Consider the following 18,258-nt stretch of genomic DNA (forward strand, 5'->3'; position numbering starts at 1 on the left):
ACTATCAGACACTGATGAAAAAACTGAAGAAGACACAAATAAATGGAAAGATAGTCCATGTTCATGGGTTGAAAGAATTAGTACTGTTAAAATGTACATACTACCCAAAGAGATCTACAGATTTAATGCAATTCCTATTCAAAATTCCAATGACATTTTCCATAGAAGCAGAAAAAAAAAAAACACTAAAATTTCTATGGAACCACAAAAGACTCCAAATAGTCAAAGCAATATTGAGAAAGAGGAGCAAAGCTGGAGGCATATTTCCAGATTTCAAACTGCATTACAAAGCTATAGTAATCAAATCAGTATGGTATGGGCAAAAAAACAAAAACATAGTCTGATAGAATAGAATAGAGGACCCAGAAAAATAAGCCCATGCATATATGGCCAATTAATTTTTGACAAGGCACCAAGTATACACAACAGGGAAAGGATAATCTCTTCAATAAATGGTGTTGGGGAAACTGGATATTCATATGCAAGCAAATAAAACTGGAACCCTGTTTTACACCACACATAAAAATCAACTCAAAATGGATTAAAGACGAACATAAACCTAGAGCCATAAAGCTAGAAGAAAACACAGGTGGTAAGCTTCTTGACGTTGGTCCTCAGAATGATTTTTTGGATTTGACACCAAAAGCAAAGCCAAGCAAAATAAAAAATAAACAAGTGGGGGCTTCCCTGGTGGTGCGGTGGGTGGGAGTCCGCCTGCCGATGCAGGGACGGGTTCGTGTCCCGGTCCGGGAAGATCCCACATGCCGCGGAGCAGCTGGGCCCGTGAGCCATGGCCGCTGGGCCTGCGCGTCCGGAGCCTGTGCTCCGCAACGGGAGAGGCCACAACAGTGAGAGGCCCGCGTACGGCAAAAAAAAAAAAAATTTTTTTTAAATAAAATAAACAAGTGGCATTACATCAAACTGAAAAGCTTCTGCACAGCAAAGGAAACCATCAACAAAATAAAAAGGCAACCTATGACATGGGAGAAAATATTTGCAAACCATATATCTGATATGGAGTTAATATAAAAAATACACAAGGAACTCAAACAACTTAATAGCAAAAAAACAAATAACCCAATTTGAAAAGTGGGCAGAGGACCTGAACAAGCGTTGTTCCAGACATACAAATGGCCAACTGATACATAAAAAGATGCTCAGTATCACTAATCATCAAGGAAATGCAAATCAAAACCACAATGAGATACCACCTCACACCTGTTAGGCTATCTATTATGAAGAAGTCAAAAGATAACAAATGCTGGTGAGGATGTGGAGAAAAGGAAACCGTGTACACCGCTGGTGGGACTATAAACTGGTACAGCTACTATGGAAGAATTATGAGGAAGTCCCTCAAAAAATTAAAAGTAGAATTGCTATATGATCCAGCAATCCCCACATCATGGTATATACCCAAAGAAAATGAAATCAGTATCTTGAAGAGATTTTAGTACCACCATGTTCATGCAGTATTATTTACAATAGCCTATATATGGAACAACCTAAGTGTCCATAGACAGATGAATGAATATACAATATATATAATATATAGAGAAACAGTTATCAGAGAGCTCTCATGTTCCATGAAAAAACCCACCATCTCTTTTGTAGCACTTGTATCAAATTCTGTCAAAGTAGCTGCTACTTCAAAAGAAACAGGAGATTTAATTTGAAAAGGTTATCAAGCTAGATGCTTATTTAAGTAAACTCATAATGAACCCTGAACCACACCTGCAGAAACAGACTAAAAATCACCAACTATACTCATAAAATAATTTTATAGCATCTAACCACATCTACAAATTGTCTGGGTTTAAAAAAAAAAAAAGTCAATATTTTTTTCAACCAAGCTGGTTCCAAAGAATGTGATCCTTCCTCTTAACTATCCTCTTTCCCCTGCCCCAAATACTGGTCCCAGAATATATTTTAAAAATATATCCCTAAAGAATTATCCTAAATCCAGGGCGGGGGCGTGGGTAGAGTGTATATACTTCTTAGATGTTATACTATCATATATAATTCTTTAAAAATTCTAAAGAGAAAAAGAAAGAAAACAGCTTTAGTGCTCAGCAAGAAAAGTCAAGTAAACTATATTCACAAAAGGGAAACTTAGACAACCATTAAAAATGAGCTTTACCATGACTATGTAAAAATTATTTATATTAGGAGATTACATTTAAGAATATAAAATTATAGACATAATTACAACAATACAAAAGATACTTGAAGGATAAAAGGCCTGACAAACTACAACATAAATGCAAAAAGTGATTTTGTTTTGGTGATGACCCTGGATGATTGTTTTTTCTTCGGCTTTTGAACATTTTCTAACTTTTCTTATAGGACCACATTTTACTTTTCTATTTAAAATATTATACAGAGGGGAAAGTTATCCAGCCAGGACCAAGAAGCATTCTTTCTTGAAATGTCCAAGCCTATTGCATATCAGTCCAAAATAATGCTCCGTTCAATATCTTGAATGTTGCCTTATCCCTTTAACTATCCCTTCAGATGCTGTCCTGATGTTATCAGGGGCTGGGAGTCAGTCTGCCTGATAGAACCTGAAGCTGGGCTCAGAGCCAGTCTATATACTATGTATAGAACCAAGGTATGAGTGTGAAAACAGGGAGATTAGCTGAAAATCTGTATACAGATAACTAATAGTTGCTACCGCCATTCCCCTGACACAACCCCAAGCACAAGGTAGTAAGCCAAGATTTGGCTCCAGCTAAAATAATGTATAGATATTCCCTAAAGATACTAAACTGTCTGGAACAAGCAAAAGCGTCTAGTGTGAATGGCGGTGTCCTAGATGAAGCCCTTCTAATTCTGGTATCTGGAGGGCCTACACACAGTCAGCCAGATCCCTATCTGCTCATCCTAAGACAAAGCTCGTCAGTCACAGATGCCCTGTCTCCACTCCTGCCTGCCTCCACACAAAGATCTCCCAGTCTGAATCCTCACTCAAGAAAGAGATCTAACAAGAAAACCGTCTTTCTTACATACAAAAAGGTTTAAACTACAATCAGCTGATCAGTTCATCTTTATTAAACGTGGACGACTTTATGAGGCATATAAGGAGAGAAAGGCCAAGATAAGCAAACAAAATTATTAACGTCAGAGAAAACGGATAATTCAGAAGAGCGCTTTTAGAAACCTCTAATTTACTATGGAGAAATTCAAGGTATTAGATCCTTACAAAAAAGACAGAATCTAAGAAAAAGGAAAGAGGTATAATAAAAAATGCTCTTAAAGATTAAACATCATTGATGGAAACAAAAATTTTAAATGAGTGGAATGCACAGTTAAGAAAATTTTCCAGAACAAAAAAAAAGGAAAGAGAGGAAAATTATGAGAGAAAAGGAATTTACCAAAGATAAAGAATTTCCCAGGGTTTTAGGATGTGAGACATGAGTCTTCAGAGTTTACGTGCCTAACAATGTGGGAGCCAGGAGTGCACAAGTCAAATATGCCCCCAGGAGAGAGATTGCTGTGAGGAGTCTAGTTAGCTGACAGCCTCTGGCCAATGCAGCTTCAGCATTCATGCCAAGCCCAGGTCCTCCCTGGTGTCTGCTTCTGGCAAGGAAGAACACGCAGGGGTACTAGAGCAGACCATTCCTACCCAATGAGGAACCCTTCTAATAGGCCGTCTCTGCCCTGGGGACTGCCACTGCCCCAGCTCGGGCTTTCTCGGAGCGGCACTGTCATCTGAGGCTCTTCCTACCCAACCTTCCTTCCTGCCCTTCTCTCTTTTCACAGATGTCGATCTGAACCACAGTCTGAAGGTTTTCTCCACCTCATTCTGCATTCTCACCCCTTAATCCTTCACAGGTGTTCTCCCTAAATAAATCTCTTTATGTCTAATTACATCTTAGAATCTGCTTCTCAGAGGACCCGAACACAAAAATGAGTGAAAAAAGTCTCACTTGTAGATGCATCAAACTGTGATTTTTTAGAATACCAAGGATAAAGAAAAAAATCCTAAAAGTTTCCACAGGAAAAAGGTCACCAACAAAGAGAGAAGAATCAAATTCCCTTCAAACTTCTCATCAGCAACAACAGATATTACAATATACTGATGCTAATTAACTGATATTAAAAGAACAATACATTCAAAATTCTGACACAGAATTCTATACCCATATAAACTAACCCCAAAAAAGGGGTTGGAGGGCTGAATTTTCAGACATGCAAGGATTCACAAATTTTACATTCCCTACATCCTTTCCTAGGAAATTACTTGTGAACTCCAGCAAAACAAAAGACTTAAATTTAAAAAACGGCAAGATAGAGGGTTTATAAAACAGGAGCAACCCCAAGAAATCAGTTAAAACGCAGGCTCTATTCCCAGGCCTAGAGAGCACCAGTGTGGTTTGCAGCAGGAGGACAAAGGCCTGCAAAATAAAAGTCTTTAACAAATGCATATAGAATAATATATCCAACAGAAAAGATATGAAAGGGAATTTTTTTAATTAGGGTATGATAATGGCAAATAATATGAGGGGGAAAAAAACTACATTAGGAAAGTGGGCAGGGGGATTGTATTCTTGGCCCAAGTATAAAACTAACCAAAATATGTCATTATTTTAGGATATTATTGGTAAACGGGGGAAGAGAGAATAGGTAAGAAAAAATTACTCATTTGACCCTGACGTTTAAAAAACAGGCTCTTCAGAGTGGCCCAGAAATTATGATACTGGCATTCATAGAGAAGGAAATGCAAACTTTGTACAGTTGACCCTTAAACAATGTGGGTGGCAGGGGTGGGGGGCAGTTAAGGGTGCCGACCTTCCATGCAGTTGAAAACTATGTATAACCTATAGTCAGCACTCCTTATCCGCAGTTCCTCCATATTCAAGGTTCCTCCATATCCGAGGTTCTGCATCTGCAAATTGCAACCAGCCATGGATTGTGTAATACCGTAGTATTTACTATTAAAAAACATCTGGGTATAAGTGGACCTGCACAGTTCAAACCTATGTTGTTCAAGGGTTAACTGTATATGATTTGGCCTGCTGGTGAACAACATTTAATGATGATAATGTTATAAATGCTACTTATGATTTTCAAATTTTATTTTATTTTTTGAAAGATTTATTTATTATTTATTTATTTATTTTTGGCTGCGTCAGATCTTACTTGCAGCACGCGGGACCTTCATTGAGGCATGCAGGATCTTTCATTGCAGCGCGCAGTCTTCTCTCTAGTTGTGGCGTGCAGGTTTTCTCTTCTCTGGTTGTGGCGCACAGGCTCCAGGGCGTGTGGGCTCTGTAGTTTGAGGCACTCGGGCTCTCTAGTTGAGGCGCACGAGCTCAGTACTTGCAGTGCGTGGGCTTATTTGCCCCACAGCATGTGGGATCCTAGGATCGAACTGGCGTCCCCTGTATTGCAAGGCAGATTCTTTACCACTGGACCACCAAGGCAGATTCTTTACCACTGGACCACCAGAGAAGTCCCTGATTTTCAAATTTTAGATCAACTGTGCGCCAAGTACAGAAAGTAGGTTATGCTTGTAAATCAACTATACTTCAGTTTAAAAAAAAAAGAAGACAGGTTATGCTTGTAGGCATAATATAATTATTAGCAACCTTGAAAATATAAATGTATAGCTAAGAGAAAATAGGATTTTGGCCAGGGTAGGGGAAGAAGGGAAGTGGAATAAAGAGAAGGGATACTAATAGGGTTTAAATATATTAAAAATTACAAAGGCAACAATAGAAAACTTTAATTTGGATAAACATCAAACATGAAGAGGAAAGGAAAATGTGGATGGTAATAATACAAGTGCATTAAGTCCCAATTTTTCATCTCAAGGAATCAATATACAAACTGATAAATTTAATAAATTAAGTTGATAAATCAGAGATTAGAGGTATAAGATATCTTCTAAAATTCTAAAATCATCAGAATTGAAAAGGAAAATAAGAATTAAAAAGAGAAACTGACTAGGATGTATAAATGGGGATAAAGAGTAAATAGAGAAAACTTGCTATTCATTCTAAAATACTATCATTTGATTTATTCCCATTTGTTTATATTACTTTAATAAAATATACTTTAAAACTAATTATGTTCCTTTATTCTGGAATCCCAAAGTATTTTAGACCAGTCAGCCCATATCAAGTCTTCTTGCCTTCCACCATGCTCTCATCCAATGCTCTCCTTGCCTCCTCTACGATTCTGCCTCTCAGTTTATTACCACTCTCTCTACTAATGTTTGTTTGCCTTCCCCTCTCTCCTTCTCTTCTGTCTTAACCCAAGACAAGTCTCCCCTATCCCAGGGCAAACAAAAAAATTTTACTTGATTGGAGCATTCTACATCACTCCTCTTTCGTTGCTCTTCTTTCTTTCACTTTCCAACTTGAAAAAATAGTCTATTTCCCCCTGAAATCTGGCTTTTAACACCAAATGTAATGATGTTTTTATAATCCTCATTCTACTCGTTATTTTACCCAGGCATTTCACACAGATCCTTTCTTTTTAGCCTTTTTTCTAAGCCTATTTAGCCTATTTTCTGTATATAAATAGTATAATATTTATTACCTATACTTAATTGCCTTTCCTTTCATAATCATACTAATGTGCCAGATGACTAATAATAGAACACAAACATGAGTTAGAGAGACATTCTAAAGATACTGAGTCCAAAGCTCAAAATGACACACTGCCTCAATACAGTTACCTTATAGTAAATCTCAACATTCCCCACTAAAAACAGTAAATATCTTACAAATGAAGAGAAAAACAAGAAGAAAAAGAAAACGGCATAGGAAATCAGTGAATGAACTAAGAAGATTCAAATTCTGAAATTTGCCATTAGACAATATCCTGGTTTTCTTTAAAATACAGTGAACTTTGACTTTTAAGGGTATTAATTTGTTGCTTTGGGTCGTTCATGTCTATTTGCAAGAAAGAGAACACATTTTTGGTTAAGATAACTGAATGGGAAAGACCTATATAAAGCATTAGTTTTGAGCCTCAAAGCTATCGGCAGAAGTAAAGAAACTAACTAATGGAGCCATATTTATAAAAAAAACTAGCTGATTTTATTATTATCAATGCCAAACAAGTCTTTAAATCAATTAATATTTATTTAATTAAGCATAAAGTTACTTTCACATTTGTCTACAACCATAGTAAATACAGTTCTTGGAATAAAGACACAGCCTTTGGAGTTCAAATTATCCCCAACTGCATGATTACATATATAAAACTCTCATTATTGTTTATGTGATAGTGGATGTGTTAAATTAAAATAATTATACTATCTAGAATAAAATAAGATGGAAATAATTTACTCATAAGATTCATATTTAAATCATCTTTATTTACAAAATACTATCCTGAGAATTATAATTCCAATAAGCTTCAATTTGAGCAAAAATATAATCACTTAAGTAACAGCAGTTACTTAAACTGAAAATGAGAGAGAAGTCAAAATTACTTTTGAGGAAAGACCCAACAATATTGTCAAGTTTCTTGCTGTGGTTCTGGATGTTCAGTAGTAGGCTCATTTGAGGGCGGAATCAGCCCTGATGGGAACTCACTTCTACTTTCAGGATGCGGGGGTGGAGGGAAAAATCCAGCTCTTGGGGGAAGATAATGAGGAAAACCTCTTGGTGGATAGACATTTCTCACTGTTCAAAGAGATTGGTAAAAGACATTTTTTAACTTTCAGCACCTGTACTGCAGCCCCAGTAAATCATTAGCTTATAACTGCTAGTACCTATCTTTATTTTCAAAAGTTGACACCAGAATAATTACCTGATCTAACAAATGAATTTTTACAACATTGAGCAACACATATTCTCTTCAACTACATGCGATTAAAGGGAATATCATTAATCTAGGTGCAACTTTTTTGTCCTATGAAAATCTAACATCTTAACACTTTTTGAAAAGGAGAACAATTATTTCAAAATCTAGTAAAACTTACTCTAAAAAAAGCTTTCATGTAATATAATTTTCACGAGACTTAAAACTCAAGTCTAATTTGATACTATCCTAAAATATTTCCAGTTATGTCAAAAACTGTCTTTAAATTTCCCAATTAAAATTCATTTTAATTCACCTTAAACTTTAAAAATAGAGGCGGAATGAGGGAAGGAATGACTATATTAGGCAAATGATAGGCTTTTTCCTAGTGCTTGGTAACCCTGTACTTATTCTGCTGAAACCTATAGTTCTAAATGGCAATGCATAGACATAAAAGCAATAACTATTCCGTTTTTCGTATGTGAGGCTATAAGGAATTTCAATAAATTCAACAATTAGTCCAAACACGATAAACACATTTTAGGTTTTAAACAAATAAGACTGCATGGGAGCTACTTATGAAAAAAGATTTTAAAAAATACTTTATCCAGTGATTTTAATGCAAAAATATAAATTGAAATTACTTTTACTAATTGACAGAGTACCCAATTTCTATCAAATAAGATATAAACAATTTTAGTCTTAACATAAGACTGCTGCAAAGAGCCAATGATTTTCTTGATTACTGAATCATAGAAATAATTCCACATTATTAAGACGAATCAAGTTGAAGCCTCATTATTGATGAGGCCTCATTATTGATGGCTGGCTATCTTCCCAATCTGGAAAAGTAACGGCACACTCACAGAAGCTGAGAAAAATTTTCCTCCACTGTATTACTACATGAATAGAAAGTAAAATTAATATTTCTGATCTACTCTATAAGACATATTAAGCTTAAAAAAAAAAGCATACTTGCAAATAGAGGAGGTGCTGGGCCAGGGAAATCCCTTGGTGGAAAATAATCGCGGGAAGCGCCGTACATGCTCCCTGGAGGAGGTGGAGGAAAAGGAGGACCCCTTCTAATGAAAGGGCCCCTTGTACCCATTGGAAACAATGGGCCTCTGATTGGAGGGTGAGGTGGAGGAACCAAGCCAGGGCCAGGTGCTTCATTTTCAATGGGATGAGATGAATCAGGCACGTTTAAATTCTACAGCAAATTGACAAATGGCAGTCATTAAACAACAGCAAAATTTGCAATAGTTTTCCTGAAAAGCTTAGGCTTAGAAGAAAGCATCTAGGCACCTAGGCAGAAAGCAGTCTATGATATCCTAAAAGGCTCCAGAGAAATATTCGGTTTTCTACATCAGATGAATTTTAGCTATCATGAATATTTTATTAACTCAACAGAAAACAGTTTTAACCAACAAAGTAATAATCTGGCTAAAGATAAAACATAAGAATAGTCCAAGAGTACCAAAATATACATTTCTTTTATCAAGCATATACTGAGAAAAAGAGATGATGCTTATGTTAATATTTCCAAGGTGACCAAAAACCAAGACTGTAAGCGCAGTAAACAGAAAACATACTTTAAAACATTAAAATAAAAATCCAAGGGGGAAAATTCAAGTTCTTGTTTAACTATATAAACTAAATCAAACCTCAAGTCTGTACCTTGTACTTTATCACCATAGGGTACAATCCAGAAAGGAAATAGCTATAATGTTAAGTACGAAGTATATTTGTGGAAAAGAAAAAAGCAGCTTTTAATCAAAAACTAGATGGCTAGCTAAATTTCTATTCTAGTAAACCAAGAGATTAGAAAGATCCTGAATACATGGATAAAATTCCACTTTCAATACTTACTCCAAGATCATCTTTGCTATCATTTCTACTGGATTCCATTTCTGAAGACACTGGCCCATCTAGACATAAAAGTTAAACCGTGAAAACACATGATTTATTGCTCCATTCTTAGATCAAGAGATCACAAAGGACACTGACAACCAGCTTGACACCAGCATCCTGTATTAGGGCCACAAGAACAGCTTGAGGTCCCTGGAAATTTTGGCAGACTCACGAGTTCTGCAAAGGCATGTGACTGTGGTTTCCCTATCCTGTGCCTAGGCAATCCTGAAAGGAGCATCATTAAGGAAGCTTCCAGGAGGTAGCATCCCTCTCCCTCCCACCTTCCTTCATATTTCTCCTGCCTTCCTTGTTTCCTTTCTTCCTTCATTTTCCTCCCGCCTTACTTCTTTCCTTTCCTTTCTTCCTCCCTTCTTCCCTCTCATCTTTCCTTCCTTATTCCTCCATCATGTAACACAGACTAACAATTGGATTAGCCACTGTTTCAAAATAAATGTTTCTGGACTTTATCATCAAGAACTGCTCAGGCTCTAAGAACAGAAATTCAAATAACCCTCTCTCTGACCACGACCACCTACCTCTCCTAGCCTTCTCATTTAGTTACTCCCACTATACCTGTCCTTGGATTTCACTGAAGCTTCCAGTCCTCTGATCTCTCAGTTTCCTCCTTTCTTCATTTCCTTCCCTAATTAACAGACTTCAAACTCCATCACTAACAGCCCGTCACTAGTGTCCTTATCCTATTGGCCATTTTTCACATGTGCTTGACAACATTCAGCCCTGGATTAATTCAACTCTCTACTTCCACTCTGCCTATACCTGAGCCACTTAGCACTTGTGGGGGGTAAACTACACCACAGAGCCATGTAGACTGTCTCCACTCCAGGCTGGCAGACCTCCAGCCACATTTCCAGCTGCCTATTGCCTAGCCTTCCTTCTGCATCTTCTAAGCCAGTTTTCCCTTCAATTTGAAACCTCCATTCTCCTCAAACCTACTACACCAGTCACTTAGAAACTCCCTTAACTTTTTGTAGTCAAACATATCAATGTATCAGCCACTATATTCCTATGATCTTACTTCCTATTATCATGGGAAAGGATTCTTCTAGACAATCTAAGACCCTGATTCTGTACTGAGTCCCCCTCCTCCAGCTCCCCCAGGGATCTTCCTCTCTCTGTTGCCTCCCTCCACCCTTTCGGCTAGACCCATCCTATCAGCAGGTCTCTCCCAACTACTATTTTAAAATAAGACAGAAAAAGAGAAGCACCCCCTTACAGCTAGCTCTCCCCTTCACAGTGAAAAACTGTTCTATATATATTATTCAGAATGCCTCCCATTTTGTCCTCACCGTAGTGCAATCTAGGTGCAACATCCACTGCTCCACTGAAGTTACCTCCCCCAAGATAGAAAAGTCTCTTTTTTTGCTAAATTAAAATAGAACTTTTAGTCCTCATTTAATTTGTTTGTTTGTTTGTTTGCTCTACGCGGGCCTCTCACTGTTGTGGCCTCTCCTGTTCCGGAGCACAGGCTCCGGACGTGCAGGCTCAGCGGCCATGGCTCACGGGCCCAGCCGCTCCGCGGCATGTGGGATCTTCCCGGACCGGGGCACGAACCCGTGTCCCCTGCATCGGCAGGCGGACTCTCAACCACTGCGCCACCAGGGAAGCCCCCTCATTTAATTTTATTTCTCACCATCGTTGACTACTCCCTCCCTCTTTAAGTCCTCTCAGCCTTCAACTACTGGGATGGCACCCTCTCTACCTCTCCTTTCTAGCTGCTCCTTCTCAGTCCCCTCGGTGAGCTCCACTACTCCTCAGTGGTGTCTCCTCAGAGTTCCACCCTCAGCCCTACTCTCTTCTCATTCTTGCCTTGAGAAATCTCATCCACTCCTACAGCTTTAATTTGATGTATATCACTACAGACTTCCAGATGTATAATTCAGATCTAGATATTTCCCCCAGGACTTCAGAGCTTGAAATGCCTACTTGAATAGTAGTGCAGGTGTATCACAGGTGCAGCTAAGTCTGTAAGTTCAAAATGTAACTTATAATCTTTCCTGTCAAATGTTCTGCTGCTCCTTGTTCCTTGTCTCCGAACAATGAATGGTCCAAGTGCCCTAGCCAAGAACCTGAGCATCAGCCAAGACTCCTCCTCCTCCCTCACTACCACATGCCTTCAATCTTAAGTCCTCCCAATTCTATCTTTTCTGTGTCTGTTCACATCTATCTGCTCTGCTAAGTCACCACCATCAACCCTGTAGACTTGTCACAGTCCCCTAAAAAGTTACCCTCCTGGGCTTCCCTGGTGGTGCAGTGGTTGAGAGTCCGCCTGCCGATGCAGGGGACATGGGTTCGTTCCCCGGTCCGGGAGGATCCTGCATGCCGCAGAGCGGCTGGGCCCGTGAGCCATGGCCGCTGAGCCTGCGCGTCCGGAGCCACCTTTAACCACACCCTCCAATCTATTCCCCATAATGTAACCAGAGCAATTTCTCTAAATGCAGATCTGATCTGATTATTTCTCTGTTTAAAGTCCTTTAATGTGTTCCTATTATCCTGCAAATAAGTCCAATATTTCTGAACAGGTTTGCAGGTCCTTGAAAACTTTATGCACTGCTTACCTCTTCACTACTTGTTTCAATATTTCCTGACGTGCACCTTCCACTCCATGTTGCAGCCATAATTTAAGAGGCATTCTTAATTCTAAGTCTTTAAAGATGCTCTTCTTTTCTCCCAAAACATTATCAACATCACTTTGGCCCAGCTAATTTCTCCTTTAATTCTCAGCTTATACGTCACTTCCTCCAAAAAGATTTTCTTGACAATCCCACATTCAAAATACCGCCACCTAGGGCTTCCCTGGTGGTGCAGCGGTTGAGAATCCGCCTGCCAATGCAGGAGACATGGGTTCAATCCCTGGTCTGGGAAGATCCCACATGCCGCGGAGCAACTAAGCCTGTGTGCCACAACTACTGAGCCTGTGCTCTAGAGTCCGTGAGCCACAACTACTGAGCCTACGTGCCACAACTACTGAAGCCCACACGCCTAGAGCCCACGCTCTGCAACAAGAAGCCACCACAATGAGAAGCCCACACACTGCAACGAAAAGTAGCCCCCGCTCGCACAACTAGAGAAAAGCCCGTGTGCAGCAGCGAAGACCCAACACAGCCAAAAAATAAATAAAATAAATTTACAAAAAAAGAAAAATACCACTACCTCCCATCTGGGTTACTGGCTAGTGGCCCATATGCTCCCATAACATTTTGCACTCATTACTTTTGTCACTATATAGTGCAACTGCCTACAGACCTTTACTAGACCTCAAGGTATAAGGAATGCTGACCTATTCACCACTGAAATATAGCAGCTACCATACTGCCTATCATACAGTAAGCATTCTATAGGTATTTAGTGCATCAATGGCAGGGTTGGTGCACTAAATTGATCCACTACCCTCTCATTTCAGTACAGGGATCAAGACAATGGCTCTGGAGTCATACAGACATGGGATCAAATCCTGGCTCTAATACCTCCTACCTGAGACCGTGAGCACCTTTTTGAGCTTTGGTTTCTTCATCTGTAAAATCAGAATAATAGCATCTACTTTATAGGTTCATTGTGAAGATTAAATGAGATAATTCATTTCATTCAATAAACATTTACTGAGCACTAGTGCTAAGTTAATGTATCAACCTATCTCTCACCACTCTCCTTCATGTAAATACCATAAACTGATAAACCAATAATAACATATACAGAAATTTTTCTATTTACAAAATACTTCCACACACATTAACTCATTTAACCCTCTTAAGATCTTGTATCAGGGGATTAATAGCTCAGTTTTACAGCCATTCTCCATCAATAACTCATGCTCTTTTGTTTTTGCTTATACTGTTCATTATTACTAGCACAGACCCTTACCTCTTAACTAATTTTTCAAATTCCCTCAAAAGCAGCTCAGATGCCACCTCCTTCATGGAGTTTTCCTTTATCCTTCAACTATATGGGAGCTCTCCCTTTCTGTGAACATAACATATTCTCTCATAGGACTTACTATTCTAACCAGTATTAGTTAAGCATATATATTTGTCCTTCTCTCCTATTTAATTATTAGCTTCTTACAGCTAAAAACTATACTTTACTGTAATTATATTACCTACCACGTCATGCAGGCTACCTTCCAAACAGAAAGCACTTTAAAATTATTTGCTAAATTGGATACTGTTCTATTACAAAAAAAAATGGACATGTGAAAAATTTTAAATAGCATTAGTTTAGAAACAGATGTTCAATCATACATGTACTTTCATTCCATTAAGCTTGAATTAACGAGGGAAAACAATTTCAAAAGCCAAACAATTAGAAATAATTAACTTAATTATAATAACAGAAAAACAGGCCACAGGTCTGCTTTTTTGCCTTATTATTCAGAGAAGAATGAGTTTCTAAAATAATACATGTTTCAACTGGATAAATGCCTCCCCTAAAATATATACCCTTTCCTGAAGAAACCTTCAACTCATAAATTTTAATTTTCCACTTACTTTTAATCTTTTTATTTCCTTAATGTTATGTACTTCTAATAGATTCACTGGATATATATATTTCCCAACTTCAATGGGTTGCTGTGAAGTGGTTTAAGAAAAAGAGCCCCTGACAAATAGTTGATTGCTCAGTAAAATTTAAATCTACCTAAGCATGAAAGGTTTAAACAAGGTAATTGATTAACCCATCAACAGAGTATGCACTCAAATTATTTTTCTGGTAGACTGTAACATATCCATTCACACCAGCCTAATTTCCCTAATTACTAAACAGGATATATGTCAGTGGACTGGAAAAACTAGAAAATTAATCACGGAACACAGTAAAATTTACCATCTTGGGTTCATATAGTAAACTCATTACAGTGGTGCCCAAACCAACCACCAACATATGTGCAGACGCCATGGATGTGTACAAAATAACAAGAAACATAAAACCAGGAAGTTCTCAGGAAAGAGACTGTGGCCTTAAGAGCTAAGCAGAGATCACAATTATATTAGTCTTTTATGCAGCTTCCCATTCTTTAGTATGCCACCATTATTAAAAAACACATACACACAAGTATTTCTTACCCGTTTTATCCAAAGATGGCATATTAAAACTTCTGAGTTCTGCTGGTCCAGAAAGTCTACCAGAATTAGAATAAAATCTGTCTTGCCTTTGTGGAGGAAGAACTGGATCAGGATACGGTTGGCCTAGAAAACACGTTTTTAAAATACCTTCATTACGATAAAAATAAATCGAGTTTCCTTAAGTTTCATATAATGAATGTAGATATTTTTCTTGCTTTCTAAAAGACTGACACAGGGACTTCCCTGGTGGTGTAATGGTTAAGAATCCGCCTGCCAATGCCCGGGACACGGGCTTGAGCCCTGGTCTGGGAAGATCCCACATGCCGCGGAGCAACTAAGCCCGTGAGCCACAACTACTGAGGCCTGCACGCCTAGAGCCCGTGCTCTGCAATGAGAGAAGCCACAGCAATGAGAAGCCCACGCACCGCAACCAAGAGTAGCCCCCACTCGCCACAACTAGAGAAAGCCAGCGTGCAGCAACAAGGACCCAACGCAGCCAAAAATAAATAAATTTTAAAATAAATAAAAGACTGACATATATTCTGGGTAGATAACAGTGGACAATTTTAGGAAAATTACACACTTTACTAAAGGCAATAACTTTGCTTTTGCAGTAAACACAAGTATAAATGCTACCCTGGAGTTTGATAGATTCCATTACTATGTGTAAATTAGAATACATGAATAGAATTTAGTTACATATATTAACTTTCAATTTTAATAACAGTGGAAGGAAGCAGATACATCAATATATCAAAAAAGGCTTTGAGAAGCTAGCTACTAGCAAAGAAAGAAAAAACAGAATATGCTGTAAACATAGCAAGAAATTTAGCAGAACTGACAACGATAAAAGAAATGGTCACCAAAGCAGAAAGAGTTATCATTGAGGTCATCAAGTAATCAAATTTTCAGTAACTTCAACATTTTGGAATTTAGCATCCCTCCAAGACTAAAGGGAAAGATCTCTGACTCAAAAGAGGAATGGAAGGTTCACAATACTCAGATTAAGGATATCTGGAGAGACACAAATTTAGGCACAGACTCTGAGGTGCTTCTACAGCCAGCCTCCTTTGTCATTTACAATGACAAAATGGTAATAATTCATGGGTCTTTGTGGAACTCATCATTCTTGAAAAAATATAGGTAGTCTATCTCATCTCCGATAGGTGATGGTAGACTTTGATAGATTAAGTAGGCATTTGCCAATCTCCAAAAATATGGCAAAGGACAAAGGGGATAAACTGTGTGACTCTCCCCCACCCTAATAGATACAGACAAATGGCCTCAAACTACCTTCCATGACTGTCTCAGGCTGTGGTTCATAATGTGAACTCCATACAATGTTGGATATGTCACTTGTCATCTGACTCAGCCACATGGGACCTTATTGACACATCTTTCCAGCACAAAGCAAAGGATACCACCTGGCAACAACTAGAGTCAATGAAGAGAATTATATTTAATGAGCTCTCAAGGGTCAAGGGATGTGACTTAGAAGAGCAAGATCCAGATAGTCTTGAAGGCTCATTTCCTCCCCCTTTCAGAGCTGTCTCAATGGTCTGAATGAATTAGCCCAGTGGAAGAAAAGGCCAATAACAACCACTGAGATCTAAACTGAATTTTCCCTTTCTACTTTAAACATGGGATTAATTAAATGGCAGAGCTGGGCAAGGGGATAAGGATAAGATGGGGAAACCTGAAAACTTCCCAACTCTTTCTCAATCAGCTCTCAAGATACCATATCATTATTTTGCTTCTAAAATACATCCCCACAATATCAATAACCTCAGAAATACAAAATTTTGCTACAAGTATTCTATTTTATCAATCATATGTCCACATTGCCCTCCTCTGGGATAATTAAATCTACCAGCTCCTGTTATGTGCCAGGCATTAGTGATACAAAGTTGGTTTTGATACAGTCTGTGCCCTTACGGTGACAGAAACAAATAAATTAATGCCTTAAATAAAAGGGCATACAAATAATATGAGAGATGGCCTATCTAATTCTGATTAGAGGAGTCAGAAATGATATCACAGAGGAGGTAAAGCTTGCCCTGAAAGAAAAATAAGGAAGGATGAACAAGTAAACAATGGTATTCTGGTCAAATTCAAATACATATATACATGTATATGTACATGTACACACACACACACACATTTAATGTAATAAGATAAAACTATGTAGAAAGCATATGACTAATCAAAGACTAAAATACAAATAAGGACATGAATGGTTCCCTTCTTTTTTGCCTTTTTACCTTTGTTTCCTACCACCCTTCTAAGAAAAGAGCTGATTAAAAAGAAATAATGGGAGAAGGAAAAGAATCAGAGAAAAAATGAATAAAAGAGTGGGAAGGAATGTACAGTGCATTGTGAAGCAATTTCGTAAACTAAAAATCAGAAAAAAATTCAAGATGTCTAGTTCAAACAAAAGTGTTATTCATCTCTTTTCATTCCAAAACAAGTCCTGGATTGCAATAGTTCTCTGGGTAACAATTTAATAATTTGGGGGTCTATCACATAACAAGAACATCAGCATGGTTGAGAAGAGAATTATAAAGATGGATAAAGGGTATGAATTTTTTTTTAATTCAATACTGTTTGCTAATCAAGTACAATAAGCATCTTCACATAGAATGTGAAGAAATAGTTTAATTTAATGATTAAGGAATTTAAAAGGAATGGAAAGCAAAATTTCCAGGAAGTAGTTGATAAAAGCATTGATATGGATAGGTTATGGCTCTGGAATAAAGAGACCGATGGTACAGAGAAAATGTCTAAGAAACAGACCTATGCAAATATGGACATTTAAGATAAAAGTGATATTTCAAATTGATATACCAATATACAGTATTAAAACAACTGTCTATCCAATGGGGAAAAAAATAACTCCCCAACTAAACATTAAAACAAAAATAAAATCCAGACTAAAGGCTTAAAAATCAAAAGAAAATTTTAAATATCTAGAAGAAAACAGAGAATATTTTTTTAATCTAAAGATAAGTCTTAAAGAAAACAAAAATTCCATAAAAATAAATTAACTTACCTATAACAAAATTTGAAAACTGTTTTTTGATGTATAACAATAACATACATAATAATAAACTAAGAAAATATTTGCAAAATATAAAAGATTAGTATCCAAAGGATACTAAGAATTCCTATTAAGCAAGAGGGAAATGGATCAGGCAATTTACGGGAGGAAATACAAATGATCAATAAATATGAAAAGAGGCTCAAGCTTACTACTAATAAAAGAACTACAAAAAATAATCAAAGAAAGAAAAATGAGAAAACTTTTAACTCACGTGGCTGGAAATATTCAAAAAAGTTTTACATCAGGTATTGAAGAAATAGCTACTCTCAAATTCTTCACACATAACTACTCTTGAGGCCAAAGGGCAACATTTATTAAAACCGAAACTACACATATCTTACTTCCCAGCAATTTCATTAACTGGACTCATCTCTAAAGAACACATGTGTAAAACAAAAAGTGTTAATTGCAGCATTG

At 37.6% G+C, this 18,258-nt stretch overlaps 1 protein-coding gene across 9 annotated transcripts in view; it reads right to left on the reverse strand.

Moving 5' to 3' along the window:
- Window positions 1-7,072: 7,072 nt before the first annotated feature.
- MIA2 (MIA SH3 domain ER export factor 2) overlaps window positions 7,073-18,258 on the reverse strand; it is a 105,311-nt gene continuing 94,125 nt past the window's right edge. For all 9 annotated transcript variants that reach the window (XM_024762032.1, XM_024762029.1, XM_024762033.1 and 6 more), the window contains 4 exons: window positions 14,742-14,864; window positions 9,625-9,683; window positions 8,731-8,965; window positions 7,073-7,637 (listed from right to left, as the gene is read on the reverse strand). In XM_024762032.1, the coding sequence (XP_024617800.1) occupies window positions 7,471-7,637; window positions 8,731-8,965; window positions 9,625-9,683; window positions 14,742-14,864 (584 nt within the window). In that variant the 3' untranslated portion in view covers window positions 7,073-7,470. The remainder of the gene's footprint in view (window positions 7,638-8,730; window positions 8,966-9,624; window positions 9,684-14,741; window positions 14,865-18,258) is intronic.

This window comes from Neophocaena asiaeorientalis, unplaced genomic scaffold, assembly GCF_003031525.2.
Source record: "Neophocaena asiaeorientalis asiaeorientalis breed wild unplaced genomic scaffold, Neophocaena_asiaeorientalis_V1.1 scaffold190, whole genome shotgun sequence".
NCBI classification, from domain to species: domain Eukaryota; kingdom Metazoa; phylum Chordata; class Mammalia; order Artiodactyla; family Phocoenidae; genus Neophocaena; species Neophocaena asiaeorientalis.